Source organism: Prosopis cineraria, unplaced genomic scaffold (assembly GCF_029017545.1).
Source record: "Prosopis cineraria cultivar Desert tree isolate PC_DT_omini unplaced genomic scaffold, ASM2901754v1 PC6, whole genome shotgun sequence".
NCBI classification, from domain to species: domain Eukaryota; kingdom Viridiplantae; phylum Streptophyta; class Magnoliopsida; order Fabales; family Fabaceae; genus Prosopis; species Prosopis cineraria.
The window spans coordinates 1,956,673-1,971,385 of NW_026555337.1; the positions used below are offsets into that span (position 1 = coordinate 1,956,673).

The window sequence follows — 14,713 nt, forward strand, 5'->3', positions numbered from 1 at the left end:
AAGAAGGCACAAACAAATGCAAAGAGAAGGATAACTTAATCATAAATTTTGATTTTCCTTCAAAAAAAATTTAAATTAAAAGGAAGCAATAGGGGAGGCGAGATGTGAGGGGAAAGAGAATTTTTTGCTTCCCTCCTCTCCAAATTTTTTTAACCAAACGAGGGGAGGGAAGCCTTATCTCTTTTTTAAAATTCTCAATCAAATATATCCTTAATATGTTATCTTATTAATTTATACATTAAAAAAAACATAAAAAATTTATTATTATACATTTCGGCGGAACTTCATGTTTGAGGATGGGGCATGAACTAATGTACAAGTGGGCCTAAATTTTACTTCAACTGGCCCGGCGATGGCTTCACTTGACTTCCATGGGGTAGCACACGTTTCTTGTTCTTAGGACAAAGAAATAAACCGAACACATTTTTTCTTGCTGTCGAGACGCCACATCAGATTGAAGGCTCGGGAAAGCGAAATCTCTGACCAAAATTCGTGCTCTCGATCATGGATGATGAATTGCTTGAGTTGCAGAGACTATTCGAGTTCGCACAGCAGGAAAAGTCGAATATTCGATTATCGGAACGAAATGTTGTTGAATTGGTTCAGAAATTGCAGGAGCTTCGTATCATAGATTTCGACCTCCTTCACACTGTCTCTGGCAAAGAGTACATCACTCCCGTACGCTTTCTTACCTTTTACCGTCACTTTGCATCCATGGAATTTGTTGGGAAGAATCTAATGGCGTTTTGCTTTTCTTCCTTAATTCTCCGTTGTAGTATATTCGATCGGCGAAAAAATGAAATGCTGAAAAATAAAGAGCACTTGTGTTTCGCCGTTAGGTTTGCCTGTTCGCAATTAAAATTTAACCTCTTGAAGGATGATCTTTCCCCCGATTTTTCGTATATTATGCTTTGATTTTTCTACTTTTTGATTCCTAGTCCTAATATGATCATGCATACTGTTAGGAACAACTGAGGAATGAGATGGTGGCTGAAATTAAGAAGCTAGGGCGTGTTTCTCTGATTGATCTCGCTGACGCTACCGGAGTCGATTTATACCATGTTGAGAAGCAGGCTCAACAAGTTATAAAAGATCATCCAGAGATGATGTTGGTTCAAGGGGAAATTATGTCAGAATTTTATTGGGATTCGATAGCTGAAGAAATTAATGAGAGGCTTCAGGAATGCAGTCAGATTGCACTTACAGAACTTGCTGCACAATTAAATGTTGGTCTAGAATTGATTGCCTGCATGTTGGAGCCTCGTCTTGGAATGATGGTGAGTTGGTGATTGTTTCTCTTCGTCGGGTTTAACTATTAAATGACCATAAAGATGTGATAATCAGATTTGATGCTAAATATAGGTGAAGGGCAGGCTTGAAGGTGGGCAGTTGTATACTCCTGCATATGTAGCTCGTGTTGGTGCCATGGTTCGAGGTGCTGCCAGGGGCATCACTGTTCCAACAAATTTGTCATTTTTATGGAGCTTGTTACAGCAATTACTGCAAGAAATGGATGGAACCAGCAGTGTGGTTGTTGAAGGAGCTTTCTTCCAGGCACTTTTTAATGGGCTTGTGAAGGAAAGTGAGATTCTAGGATCACTTCGTGCTGGAATACATTGGACACCTGCGGTAAGTGACATTCTCACAGCCATTGGACACAACGGGTAAAGTGACTGCTGTGTCTATGTTTTATAGATATTTCAGGCCTTGAGAATGCTTCACCTTATTATTATTGAACCACTTCTGATCCACATTATGTTTAATTGAAGCTATAGGGAGGGTTTGAAATACTTTTTGTTTGTAGTTTTTCCTGTTTATTTTCTACTATCCTCTAATTTTTATTAGCCGTATCGGTGACATCAATAGGCAATAATGCATGTGTTACATATACCTGGATGCAAGTAATTGAATTGATATTTCAATCACTGGGATCTATTAATGGTTATTGTCGATAAAGCAAGTATTATAATTTCGCTAAGCAAAGATAAAAGTTATAATGGTTTCCTATTCTTGCGTGACTTGACAGGTCTTTGCCATTGCTCAAAAGGAATCTGTGGATACATTCTTTTCACAGGTACGGGCTCCATATCTTCTTACATTATTCAGATGTCTAATATTTTGTCTGCTTAAACTGTGACCTAAAATTGTTCACAATTTTTTTTTTTTGGATTTGGATAATTACTATGTCACTGTTTCTCTTATACTCTGTATATTTATCATTGTTAAGACAAGTTTTGAAAAACAATTTTCTCAACTGCTGTTTCCTAATTTTATTCTCTTTCCTACCCTACAGAATTCTTTTATTAGCTATGACGTTCTACAGAAACTTGGAATTCCCCAGCCCATTCAATTCTTGCAGGTAACTACTAGATTGCTCATGTTATTGTCTGAAGGAACCGCTTGGATTATGCTAGTTGGATAATTCAAGCTGCATCAGATGTCTAACTTTTAGTTAATGGAGTTTGTCCTGCAATGCAATTTAGTCCAGATATCCTGAAGGTATACCTCTAGTTACGGTGTTTGTCCGCCCATCAATGATTGAAATGCTGGATGCTGCTACTGAGGATGCTCTTGACCGTGGTAGTTGGTAAGAGTCTTATCTGTTAACACATTCATGTTTCTTCTTTTCTTCACCACCAGTTTCTATTTTCCTTCCTTACCATATTGCTGGATAAAACCTTACCCAACACCATTTTGCTTTATAGTGGCTGTGTTTTTTCCCGCATGTGTCCCTTGTCAATCTTGTAGAAATTATATGCTTCTTTATCACCTAGTAATTGGGCTAGATTTTTTTTTTTTATAAAAAAAATAAATGTTTGTTAGACTCTTAACTTCTTTTGTAGTCACTTATCAGCACGTTGTAGCTTTTGGATGATGGTGACGGATCCCTCTTTTCTTATCCATCTGAAGCCTTTGGGAGGATCACTCGAAATGCATTCATCTAATGTGTCCTTGGTTTTTGAAGTGATAGGCAGGATGTCTTTATTAAATTGTTTTGTACGCATTCTATTCTGATGTAGCAATGATGCAGGAGTGATGCTCTTTCCTTATTGCCTTCATCCTTCACCCCTCAAGATGCATCTAAAATGTTGACCTTCTGCCAATCAGTTCAATCTGCTCTTAAGGTGATATTCACTTGCCTGGTTAATGGATGCTGACAACAATGTTGATTCACATGTTCATATACTTAATGCTTCTTTGCAGTCTAACAAAGCACGCGTTTTTGGGGATTTTTATGTTTTGAGCAACAGCTTTATGAAGGTGTGGCCTTTGATTTAGTCATCATTTTTAGTAGTTAATCTCACAAACCACAATCGTGCCTATTTTTATGTTTGATTTGGGATCTTCTGCTATCTGTGCATCCCAAAACATAGAATTAAAGAAAAAAAATGCAATGCACTCTGCTGTCCCTTGGCAGAGAAGAGGACCCTCTCTCCTTCAGTTTCTGACTGCTGCTTATACTGTTTTCTCTCCTAAACAACTAGGGCATCTGTGAGCACTTGGTGAAAGAATTGGAAACATTAGGTGTTACAGGGTCCTCTGGCATCAAAATGTTTAGTGATTCGCAAGTAACGAATGAAGTAAAAGTTGGGCAAGACTTGATTCGATCAAATGAAACTGCAACAGATGGTGGTGTCATTAAACATGTTGATAGAGGATCAAAGAAGAAAAAGGGAAAGGCTACTGGGAACGATGTGTCTGACAGTGCTGCAGATGTTCCAGAACAGACTTCCACAAAATCCAAAAGAAGCCAGAGAAGGGGCAAGGATACATCCTCCTCACAAATGTCAGATTCAAAAATAGGTTCGAGGAAAACGAAGGATGATAACCTCAGCAGTCCTTCAGATGGGTGGATTATGCAGAAGATTATGACTTTCGTTCCTGATTTTGAAGAACAATGTCCGTTAATTCTAACTTCAAATTTGTTTTTCTCATTAATATGCTACCTAGTCTTCTCACATGCAGTTGTTATAACCTGATAGCTATGGATGAGCCTGAAACAATTCTGAGGCCTTTGGCTAATCATTTAAGGCCTACAATAATGGCTTCCTGGATGGAGAAGAAGAAAGCATTGTTTACAGAAAATACAGAAAGAATGAAATCTTTGCTTGATAATTTGCAAAAGAAACTTGATGAGGTTAGCATGCTAAATTGGCAGTTCATGCTACAATTTTCTCTTTTTTGCTGTAATGTAACTTCTAAACTTGTATTATGAAATTATAATGACATGCATCTGTAATGTCCTTGTATGCATTGTGTCCTATGCCTGATTGTTTATTTCTCTGGCAGTCTTTCTTAAACATGCAGCTTTATGAAAAAGCTGTAGAGTTGTTTGAAGATGACCAATCAACCTCTGTAAGTTTTGTTGACTAATTTGAAATTTTACAGTGTTGGTGGAATGTGTAAAAATTAACTTCTCGATGATACCCAGGTTGTTTTGCACAGGCATTTATTGAGAACTGTAGCTGCCCCTATGGTCGATTTGCTTCTTCGTAAGTTGGTATTGTCTAAAGGCCGTTTCTAAGTTAAACTTGTTAATATAATACTTTATGATTTTTCCTCCTTTCATTTTTCTTTTCAATAACATATAACAAAATAAGTTCATCATCTGTAGGATGAGCACAACAAGTTAAAGAATGGGCTTAAAGTGGAGGAAGCTTCAAATTCAGAACTACTTATCCTTAGTCCTGGAGACAGAACTGCAATTGTAATAAATAAGCCACTGTTTACATATATGCACGTGTCTTTGTGAGACTGTGTGTGTGTGTCTGTAACAATATCCATTTAGGAACATGTAAATGGCCTCAAATATCTCATGCATTTTTCACTCTTGCAGTGGAAGAGTTTACCGGGAGCACTTTGTAAAAAAGCTCTTGGTGTTGTTGAAACATTGGAAGGAAAGGTTAGTGTTTTGCCTTCAAGGACCAGCCGTTGGTTATTTTCTTGTTTTCTCCAGTCAAATTGGCTGATCTGGACCCCTTCTGTAAATGTTGCGGTCTAAATTTTATGTTGCTAATCAGCTAGAAATCTCCCCCCCCCCTTTTTTTCTTGAACTTATTGTAATGTTTGGATGCATTGTATGACTACTATTTGAATATAACAGCGGGTGGAAACGTTTATGGATGCTTTTAGAGAGGTAGCAGAAGAGAGGTAATGTGTCTATATTTGTTATTGGAACTTTAGCATTGATTTGACCTACAGTGTTTTTTGTGATCTGATCCTTGATATGTGGTTTGGTTTGAATTTTTCCAGTGGATTGTCTTTGAAAAAGCTTGACAAGAAACTAGAAAGAACACTTTTACACTCTTATCGTAAGGTATTGGTGCTTATATTTGTGTGAGAAGAATTTTTTTGAGCTGAGATTAACAGAGTCTTGCTAGTTTGCTGGGGATGTTTAATTGTATGCTTTTCATCTCTGTTGTCAGGAACTGACATCTCAAATTTCTATTGAGACTGATCCAATATCACTTCTGGCAAAAGTTGTGTCTTTACTTTACGTGCAGGTAACTTGAGCATATCTATACTATCTTTTCTCTCTCTCGTCGAAGTTTCTTTTTTCCCCCAACGATCAACATGTATGTTTTGATGATTAGGTTTACCACAAAGCTCTTCAAGCCCCTGGAAGGGCCATTTCTGTCGCCATCTCCCAACTGAAGGTAAGTTATTTTTTTATTTTTTCCTCCCATATTTCTGCCGCCATCTCCCAAATGACGCTTGAAATATGTGCTGGTCAATAATTGTAGATGAGATAGCATCTTTGGCCCAACTGTTAGAAATCTCCAAATGCAATTCGTCAATTATAGACTACGCGGAATACTTGATAAATAATGACTTTCTTCATAACTTTTCTCTACAGTTCTTTTAACATGTATCCAATTTCAGGACAAGTTAGATGAGTCGTCATTCAAGATTTTAACTGATTATCAGAGCGCTACGGTGACTCTTCTGGCATTATTAGCAGCTGCAACTGGCGATGTGAGTATTACTATGCACCTGAATTCTTTTATTAATATTAACAGTTGATCGTTCACTTTTTGGCAAACCTTCAAACTGCTTCCTTGTCATGCTTCAAAGGGGTAGCCATCAATTAGGCATACTGAGTGCAAGAGAATCGGAGTTCTGAAAAATTAGCCCTAACAAAAGAAATCGTTGAGAATTTTTAGCTTGTCTATAACTTTTTCCCCTTCTTTTGGATAGGAAGAGGATTGTACATCTGATAGAATATTGAGCAAAAGGGAGCTTCTCGAGAGCCAAATGCCTACTCTGAAAAGCTTGGTTTTGAGAACCTCGCAATCTTCTTAGAGCTTTTGGAAAAAGCATAAGCAGACATCCCTAACAAGCCTCAGGGCAAGGGCGTGTTACTTTGATTTACCTTACATGTGTTGAAATCAAAGAAATATTATTAACTGTTAACTAGTTTGTTCGTGATAACTTGTCCATGTGAAAAACTTTGGTATAAGATTTATTAATCGTTTTCAACAAGCACGATAATTCTGAACCAATATATGGCCGAAGTGCTTGCTATACATCTTACCAAGAACCCAAGTTGTAAGGTACAATTTCCCTCAACCATCACATTGTCTTTCAAATTCAACGTGTATATCATGGTTGTGACTTTAATTGGTTGCGAGTGCTAAACGTACAAAATTTACGGGCATCACACTTTCGTTATAAAGTCGTCATGCCCAGCGATAAATGCAATGCTTGGAAATGAAACGTAAAAATTCCTAAAGCAACGAGTTCTGCCAGGCAATTTACAAGGGCGCGCATCTTCGAGGTGACCTCATCCTCCACCCCTACTCTACTACTAAATCCTAACATGTATAATAACTGACTTGCTCGATTAATTATTGCGTGTTGCTATTTCACATAGCAAATTAGTGTTTGTTTTGGCATCAGCTGAGAAAAATATTTTTTGGCCAAAAAAGGACCAAAAACATGCCGAACAAGCATACAATAAAAACTGAATTGCAAAAACCAACTGGGTTTTGAGCTTCTAAACTGGTATCCAAACACATCCATAGTCATTCGACTAGTAAGCATAAAATAAAGGGGTTTGAAGAAAGACAGCCGAAGTAAACTCACCTAGTCGTCCCATGCGCTAGTGATGGCATCAGAATTCAGAAATGTCAAACTGAGGGGGCACTGATGCTGCAAAATGACTTAAACATTCTAACGAATTGAATCCATAAATTGAAACTTTACATCACAAGTTTCCATCCTAACGAATTAAAACCATAAACTGAAACTTTACATCACGAGTTTCCCTTCCCCCTCAATGCGGAGGCAGAGGTGGGTTTTTCCATCAATTCATAATAAACAACAAAATTATCCTGCAATAAGGATGCACAATTAGAAGGTTAAAAAAGAACAAATCCAAAAGAACGAAACCTTTAAAAAAATAATAATAATAATCTAGCGGGTGTTTACACACAAAATCTAACCTTACGAATCGTTTCAAATGTGCTCGGATCAAAGCAGTGATAAGATCCCCTCTCATACGTGTTTGTTTTAACAAGTGGCTCCATGTTAGGTACTCTTATCAACCATAAATGAAGTTCTTTGTGATAAAACCAGCCTCTATTATATCTGAGAACAAGAAACCGTGCCAGTTAGTAATAACTAAAAAACATGAATAAGAAAATCAGAAATAATCCAAAATAATATACGCCAAAAAACGATGCACAGGTGAAAATCTGCATACAGTTCATTTGCGGCATATAATTGAGCTTCATCTTTGGGCATGCTGCAAAAGTGACAATAATTAGAACCAATTTATAATAATCTCACAAGTTCAAGGCAAAACAAGATTCGGCTTCTAAAAGGCACCTGTAAAATATGTAAAACAAAGTCTCCGCTGTAAACTTTGAAAAATAGCCTTGCTGCATGAACCAGAAAACAGTCTTGGGCTAAGAGAAAGGATTAAAAAAAAAAAAAGAACCAAAAACTCACAAGACATCATAAAGAGCATCTCACATGCAGGGCAGGTGGCTGTTTAGCATAATAACACTGTGGCACTGTGAACTCTGGATCGCCCTTAGCTGGTTCATCAGACCATGGAGATCCAAAAGTCTTGTGTAGATTTTCTGATGAATTTAAATTCAACCCAAGTGTTGTAAGATCAATTCCAAGTGCAAGAGATGTCAAATCCGGATCACTCATCCTGATCACACTTAACAAGCCAAGCAAACCAAATGGATCTGGTGTCGATTGGGAAGCTTGCATGGATTTGATCCCTTGATCCCTAAAAGACTGATTCGCAGCTGACATTTGTTGAAGACGAAACTGGGACTGGGGCTGGCTCGAGTGCTGTTGGTATTGCTGGATAAGCTGGTCATACGATCCCATACCAGAAACAGTATTTGGAGAATTTAGAGACCTTAATCCAATGCCAGAGGGTCCACTGGTCTAAAAAAATGATTAAAAAAAATAAAATAAAATCAGGAACATCTGCTTCATATATTAGTTTACACCTCTCACTGCAAAACAAGCTATATACTAAGTACTTTAAAATAAATAAACAACAGCTCAGTTACATATGCAACAAAACCAATCAGCAGGAAAACTAGCAGACCTGGGAATGATAGGTTGAATGCGATGATTGGAATATATCTGACCCGTGCAGATGGAGAAGTTCCTGATTGTTTGCAGATGAAAAGGAGACGCCAACACTACTGACAGAAGGAGCATGCTGCTGTTGCTGTGACCGATGTGACATGTATGTCCCCCCTAAGTTGAAACCAGAAGACCTTCCCATCTGCATATTAAGAGAAGTTAAAACCAAGATTCTTGATTTAAGATCCTAAAAGAATGATATGTAACAGTAAATACAATTCCTTAATACCACCTCCAGTCCTAAATATACGATCGAAATGGGGGATATATTTTGGTCCTAAATATAAGACCTCAATCTTCTTCATCTCCCTCATCTAATATTTTTTCCCAAATTACTCATTAATTTCAGTTTTTCTCATTCTCTGTCTCCCAAATTAATACCCTCATTAAAAGAGGGATATTTTAAGAAAAGTTACACATTTGCTACATGATAGTAACAAATAACCACCAGTTTCCTTAACCTCTATGAATTAGGTCTGATACTTAGGACCAGAAGGAGTATATTAGAACAGGCAACTCACAGAAAAATGCTGAGATTGCATCATGGACACAGCATTCTCATGAAGTTGTTCTTTCTGGTGCATATCCATAGCATAATCTGCATTGCCACCTGAACACATACTAATATAATCAAAAACAAATGCTGAAGCAACCGAGCAATCTCCACTCACTGCAAGTGCGCAAGAAGGTTCCAAAAAACTCCCAACAGTAACAATAAATGCAACAAAATAGATCGCACATATAAGCAAAAATTGTACCTTTAAATCCTGGCAAAGCTGGGAAATCTTCATTTTGAATGCTAAACTCTTGGTTTTGTTGGACAATGGGACTAACTCCAAGACCCTGTTTTCGTAAAGAACCTGAAATGTTTGCCTATAGAATTATCGTAGGAGGAAATGAATGAGTGTAACAAGCAGAAGAATATTTTCCTTCTCATACCCAACTGTCCTTGGGGCCCTCCAGCAGAATTGGGCCGACTTGTCAACTGAGGGAAGTCATTGATGTCAAAAGGGGAGCTGTCATTCGAATTCATATCATTCAACATCCCCATTGAGTTCAAATTATTTACTGCTTGAACATGGCTTTGGGTAAGGGGACCTCCAGCACTAGGATAGGAATTTCCTAGCACTGAAATAACTTGGGGTGATCCTGTACGAAGAAGACACTGTCTATCACCAGAAAGTAGCATATACTTTATCTAAATAAAAGCAACTCAATACATGAGAAGAAAAAATGTCTTAATCATACATTAAACACAAATAATGTAATCGCATAATGCATATATACTAATGCAACAAGCAGTTTTGAAACTGGTACTTTAAGCACTCCTTTTTTGTAATAGAAAATTTTAGGTGGGTTAAGCTCCGACAGGCTTCAAGGCTCAAAAAGCATTTAGATGTGTAATTACAGACTACCTACTAACAAGGTCATCGCATCAGCAAAGATACTTTAAGCACGTTTACCACCATAGCAAAATATAACATCAAGACATCACGAGACATCATTTTGAGTTGCCTTGAACTACGAGGATGGAATATGGTACGCAATCTCTATGAGGGGAGATTTGGGGACAAATGAGATATAATAAAAGATAATTCAGCATCCAAACATCCCTTAAAAAAATAGATAGATGGAGATCCAAATGTAAGACAAAGACAACCAGCATGCATCAAGGGATGCATGATAGCCTATAGCATGAATAAAATCCTCAGATCCAAGACACACAAATGAAATGAAAGGGAAAGAAAAGGTGTGAGAGAAAACAAAATTATGTCAATGACCAAGGCTGGTGACTCAAGAAAACTAATTCTCAATTACAGAAACCAATTATCATTCAGCAGTCATAAAATTAATGGCCTGCATGAAAAGAGTTTAATGCCATTGCCACAGGACCTTTTGGGAGGGAAAAGACATAATTAAGGTAACAAATGCATGCCTTGTGGAAGCATGCCACTCAGCAACCGGTTCTGTCCTTGCACACTTAAACCACCAGATCCGCCGTTTGAACTTAAATTTAGACGAGAAGCAAGACCAGGCACAGACAATCCTCCAGCAGAGCTAATGCTCCTCCCAATGTTCCCTCCACCAACCATGTTGCCCATAGAACTTGGAATTCGGGAACCTGCATTTCCCAAAATTGGGGATACTCCCAATCCTGGAACAGCATTTCTGTTACCAATTGCAGCAGATGTTGGAAGAATCCCAGGAATAGAACCGCCAACTCCATTTGTGCTACTATTAAATCCAGGGTTTCCTACAACACTTATACCTCCTCTGTTTGTTACTCCCGAATGTCCATGAGAGCTTCCATGAGTTAGCTGCAAATGATTGAAAGAGAGAGAAAACTTTTAAATAGTGCAACAGAGAAAAAATAAATACAAGGAAAAAAAATATGCTCAAAAAATCAGTTAGTGAAATACTCTCAATAAAACCAGACATAAATATATGCACAAATACCTGAGACAAAGCAACAGGAAGATTATTTGATGCAAATCTTCCACTAGAAAGGCTTCCAGTAGGTTGTTGAACCCCTCCAGATGGGATGCTATTTATTGTTGAATTTCTTGATGCAAGTGTACCTGGCATGTTGGGAACATTAAAGCTGCCATGAATGCCGTGCAATCCCTGGATAGCCCCTGCAGCAAGAACCTACCAATTTTAGAACTAAATGGGAGGATGAAACTGATTAACCCTAGCAAGATCCGCTCACCACCATGATGGAAAACTGGGGAGGCAGCACCAGACTGGCCAGAAAATGACGTGGCAAATGACCTCCCAGCACTTTCTGGAAGATTTGAAGCAGATCCGTTCAGAGAAGACTGCAAGGAGATTCATATTATAATTTACATTGATGATCACGATATGACCAAAGTAAAAGAATCAGCAGGAATCAATATCTCACAATACTGAAGACAAACACAAAAGTTACAAAGAGTTTTTGCTGATCATTTGGATGCACCCAGTATCCATAAAGAACAAAATCTCCAATAAAGGAGTTGATTACATTTAAATACAGAGTTTCCAGAATCATGGTCTTTGAATTCATGGAAAGAAAACCACCTAAAAATGGAAGAACGTTTGAAGCACCAACCAAATGAAAAGCATCAATAAAGGATCAATGATCAATATAAAGCACTCATGAATTCCACCGTTTCTTCAGGAAAACCTTCCTGTTTTTCTATATTGATCAATTCTATATTAATTCCACTTTGTTTTGGTTAATTTCTCATAAATATCTCCCACTCTAAAATATGATTAAGAAAAAACTGTTCATGAGACATGCTAACAAGTGACAACCATTATTTCCTTAAATCTGGAGCCCAGAGCAACATATGATATCCAGAAGAGACATTGCATTACTTATTTTAAAAGAATTTTAATGCATCATGCCATCATGCTTGAGCACAATATCTGGCCCACCAAATTATTGATCGGAAATGTCTGGGAGCTTAAACTGAATGTCATATTAAAATAATGATGACAAAAGTAGTGAAGTACATGGCCCAATAAATATGAGCCAGCTACTTCAATCTACCAAGAGATTAGCTTTTTCAATGAATATGTTTCAAAATAGCATATATCTACTGATACAAGCAAACTGTTTGTGATGACAGAAAGTTCAACAATTTGGGAGCCATGAAATACACCAATGATTGCTAAATTTTTTTAAAGAAGGAAAAAGAAAACAAAAAAAGTTTGCAAGACACAAGGAAATACATTAAGCAAACCCGACATTGCATGAATTTCAAAAGATCATGCCAAAAGTCATCCCTTTGCGGAAAAAGATCCTGCTAGAGCTAGTGTTCAGAGTCAGTGCACTATGCATAGATCTTTTCCTCTGAACCACTCAACAACCTGCAAAGAATAGTGCCATCATAAGAGAATGTACCAGACACCACATTATTTAACAGAAAGGGCCAAGTAGCAGCAAGCAGAGCAGAGATGGAGAGAAATGTGAAAGTAAAATGCAACAATTCCTCAAAAAAGAATCTTATTCACTGTTTAAACTACAGAACCTTAGGATCTCTATAGAATACACCATTTAATACCTTCAAACCAAAAAGATGTCACTATGCAAAGCTGAACCACTTGACTCATAAACTAACATGAAAAACATACAAGGATGTAAAACATATTAAGGATAATACGCTTCAGGCAAAATTTGTAGTTTGACTAGGTCGGTCTGCATGTAATTTGGTTGCCTTGAGCATTTACAAATTCAAAGCAGGGCATTTTGAATTAACCAGACACTTTATTTCCCGCACATTGAATAAAGCCTGGGTAATAAGCTGCGCAGTTTATGCTTGCAATGGATTTTATATTTATCTTTTATATTGATGATTATCATGTTGAACTCATTCGTTCCAATGTGTTATCATTGGCATAAAAGTATCATAATGAGAACAGTCGATAATACAGATGAAGCAAGAGACTGGAAATACAGAAAGAAATCAAATTACGAGTATACTTGAACACCAATTTAACATAGTTAATCTCCCGATGCTTGCCTCGCCATAATTCAGATACGAAATCAAGTTCCTTATTAACCAACGATGGAATTACATAATTCTTGGTTCTTTCATAATTAAAACAAATTAAATAAATAATACACACAATCATAGCACCATTGTTCACATAACCGCTTCGCTTAAGTCATTCGAAATAGCTTTCATAATTAACCATTTACTTAAAATTTCAATCATGACAAATTCATCACGATATACAAGGTTAAAATTTATAAGCAGCCCAATAATATAATTGTAAGGCTGCTGTTCTAACTAAAAATACACATCTAAAGTAAAGAACCGCATAAAATGATTACTCAAAACCCTAATGCCGATCCTAATACATCTCAGTATCGACAAAAAATTTAAAGGAAGAAAATGATGCCAAAGGATATCATACAGTATCGAATCAAAGGAGTGAGGAGGCAGAGAGTGAGGGAGGAAGTACCTGGAGAGTAGATCAGCGATGAACAAGAGAGCAAGCCAGGCCAAGAGATGAGAGTAGGGTCTGAGTCAAGGGAACCTGGAGAGTAGACGGGCTATGAGTGCCCTAAAAATCCAAATAAGAAAGCGAGAGCTCGAGCCTCCAAGGGAGAACCTGGGGAAATGCTTTTGGGACGATCAGCGTAAAACGCACCACAATGAAGAAAGTCAGTCGCAAATTTGGAGCCCGTAATTTGTTCTTTGAAGAGAAAATATAAATTGAATCATTGATTCTTTATTTTTATTTTCTTTTCAGTTACAGTTGATGATTCTCTACCTCCTCAGTGCCAGTATTATTTAATATTTAATTTAATAACATGGAGAATACATAAAATTTTTTAATATATATGTGATTTAAAATTAATTATATGTAACGATGGAAATAGGTGCCTAAATTTATGTAATAAATCAAAAACTAAACCTGACCTAAAATTTATATAAAACTTTTTTTATAACTCAGATCTAAGCTTGATTAAAACCTGGCATAACCTACAAGCCTACTTAAAAGTAAAACATTTTAAATAGACTCATATTTTAATTTTAAACATCTCAAATATATTTTAGGGTTATTATAATATACAATACATAATCTAATTTATCAATTACTATATATAAGAATTGAAAGGATATACTAACTATAATATAATATAACAATAAAGTGATAATATTAAAATTAATATATAAATCAAATATGATTGAAAATATAATTAGAAGTAGTAAAGAATAAATTGATTAAAAATCATATGGTGAAACTGATATGTTTGTGATATGATACATATATATATATATATATATATAGATCAACCTGTTGGGCTCATAAGCTAGGCCTTAAAAAAATAGGCCTGATCTATTTAATTAAATAAGCTTAATTAAAAGCTTAAATCTAATCTAAGTCTATTTAATAAGTAGGTTAGGTTAGGTCTGAAATAGGCTAGCTTATAAGCCCCTATTAAGAACATTGTTTATTCTCACCCCTAAATTTATATGGTTATATGATTATTATAATTTAATTGAAAGTTAAAAGAGTTTACAACAAACATATAAAAAATTCATGCTTATATTTTTTTTACTTTTTTTATCTATATTTTATTTTTTATAATTATGTAAAA

General features: G+C 36.4%; 2 protein-coding genes and 1 non-coding gene across 5 annotated transcripts; 2 read left to right on the forward strand and 1 right to left on the reverse strand.

Annotated features, from left to right (window-relative positions):
• The first annotated feature begins 332 nt into the window (after nucleotides 1–332).
• On the forward strand, nucleotides 333–6,499 carry LOC129312987 (E3 UFM1-protein ligase 1 homolog). Its single transcript, XM_054955793.1, has 20 exons — nucleotides 333–678; nucleotides 966–1,277; nucleotides 1,363–1,629; nucleotides 2,027–2,074; nucleotides 2,294–2,359; nucleotides 2,484–2,587; nucleotides 3,032–3,125; nucleotides 3,205–3,261; nucleotides 3,486–3,900; nucleotides 3,984–4,138; nucleotides 4,291–4,356; nucleotides 4,433–4,501; nucleotides 4,616–4,708; nucleotides 4,838–4,903; nucleotides 5,105–5,151; nucleotides 5,254–5,317; nucleotides 5,427–5,504; nucleotides 5,595–5,657; nucleotides 5,884–5,976; nucleotides 6,199–6,499. Exons 1-20 carry the CDS (start codon nucleotides 505–507, stop codon nucleotides 6,301–6,303), a joined length of 2,436 nt encoding a protein of 811 aa, XP_054811768.1. The 5' UTR covers nucleotides 333–504; the 3' UTR covers nucleotides 6,304–6,499.
• A 661-nt stretch (nucleotides 6,500–7,160) lies between these two features.
• On the reverse strand, nucleotides 7,161–13,791 carry LOC129312988 (probable NOT transcription complex subunit VIP2). Of its 3 annotated transcripts, XM_054955796.1 has the most exons (15): nucleotides 13,570–13,791; nucleotides 12,334–12,471; nucleotides 11,327–11,435; nucleotides 11,074–11,252; nucleotides 10,886–10,934; nucleotides 10,553–10,771; nucleotides 9,556–9,765; nucleotides 9,375–9,476; nucleotides 9,138–9,226; nucleotides 8,576–8,758; nucleotides 7,978–8,409; nucleotides 7,831–7,883; nucleotides 7,706–7,747; nucleotides 7,446–7,590; nucleotides 7,161–7,334 (listed from the first exon to the last, which is right to left on the reverse strand). In XM_054955796.1, the coding sequence occupies exons 2-15, from the start codon at nucleotides 12,349–12,351 to the stop codon at nucleotides 7,257–7,259; spliced, it is 1,908 nt and encodes a 635-aa protein (XP_054811771.1). In that variant the 5' UTR covers nucleotides 12,352–12,471; nucleotides 13,570–13,791; the 3' UTR covers nucleotides 7,161–7,256. The 3 variants fall into 3 exon arrangements, with proteins under 3 accessions (XP_054811771.1, XP_054811770.1, XP_054811769.1); XM_054955795.1 differs by having other exon boundaries at nucleotides 10,553–10,934; nucleotides 11,330–11,435; XM_054955794.1 differs by having other exon boundaries at nucleotides 10,553–10,934; nucleotides 13,570–13,790.
• On the forward strand, nucleotides 11,327–11,407 carry LOC129314707 (small nucleolar RNA snoR35). The gene has a single exon (XR_008594218.1). It is a non-coding gene; the product is annotated as a small nucleolar RNA snoR35 (small nucleolar RNA).
• Nucleotides 13,792–14,713: the final 922 nt, after the last annotated feature.

What these genes read in the sequence shown, in the direction of transcription:
- LOC129312987 (XM_054955793.1), top strand. Translation starts at nt 505, where the DNA reads ATGGATGATGAATTGCTTGAGTTGCAGAGACTATTCGAGTTCGCACAG. An exon ending in TTGAAACATTGGAAGGAAAG is followed by an intron (nt 4,904 to 5,104) that starts GTTAGTGTTTTG and finishes TGAATATAACAG; the next exon opens with CGGGTGGAAACGTTTATGGA. An exon ending in TGTCTTTACTTTACGTGCAG is followed by an intron (nt 5,505 to 5,594) that starts GTAACTTGAGCA and finishes TTTGATGATTAG; the next exon opens with GTTTACCACAAAGCTCTTCA.
- LOC129312988 (XM_054955794.1), bottom strand. An exon ending in CCCAGTTTTCCATCATGGTG is followed by an intron (nt 11,253 to 11,326) that starts GTGAGCGGATCT and finishes TTCTTGCTGCAG; the next exon opens with GGGCTATCCAGGGATTGCAC. An exon ending in TTATATGCCGCAAATGAACT is followed by an intron (nt 7,591 to 7,705) that starts GTATGCAGATTT and finishes TCTTGTTCTCAG; the next exon opens with ATATAATAGAGGCTGGTTTT.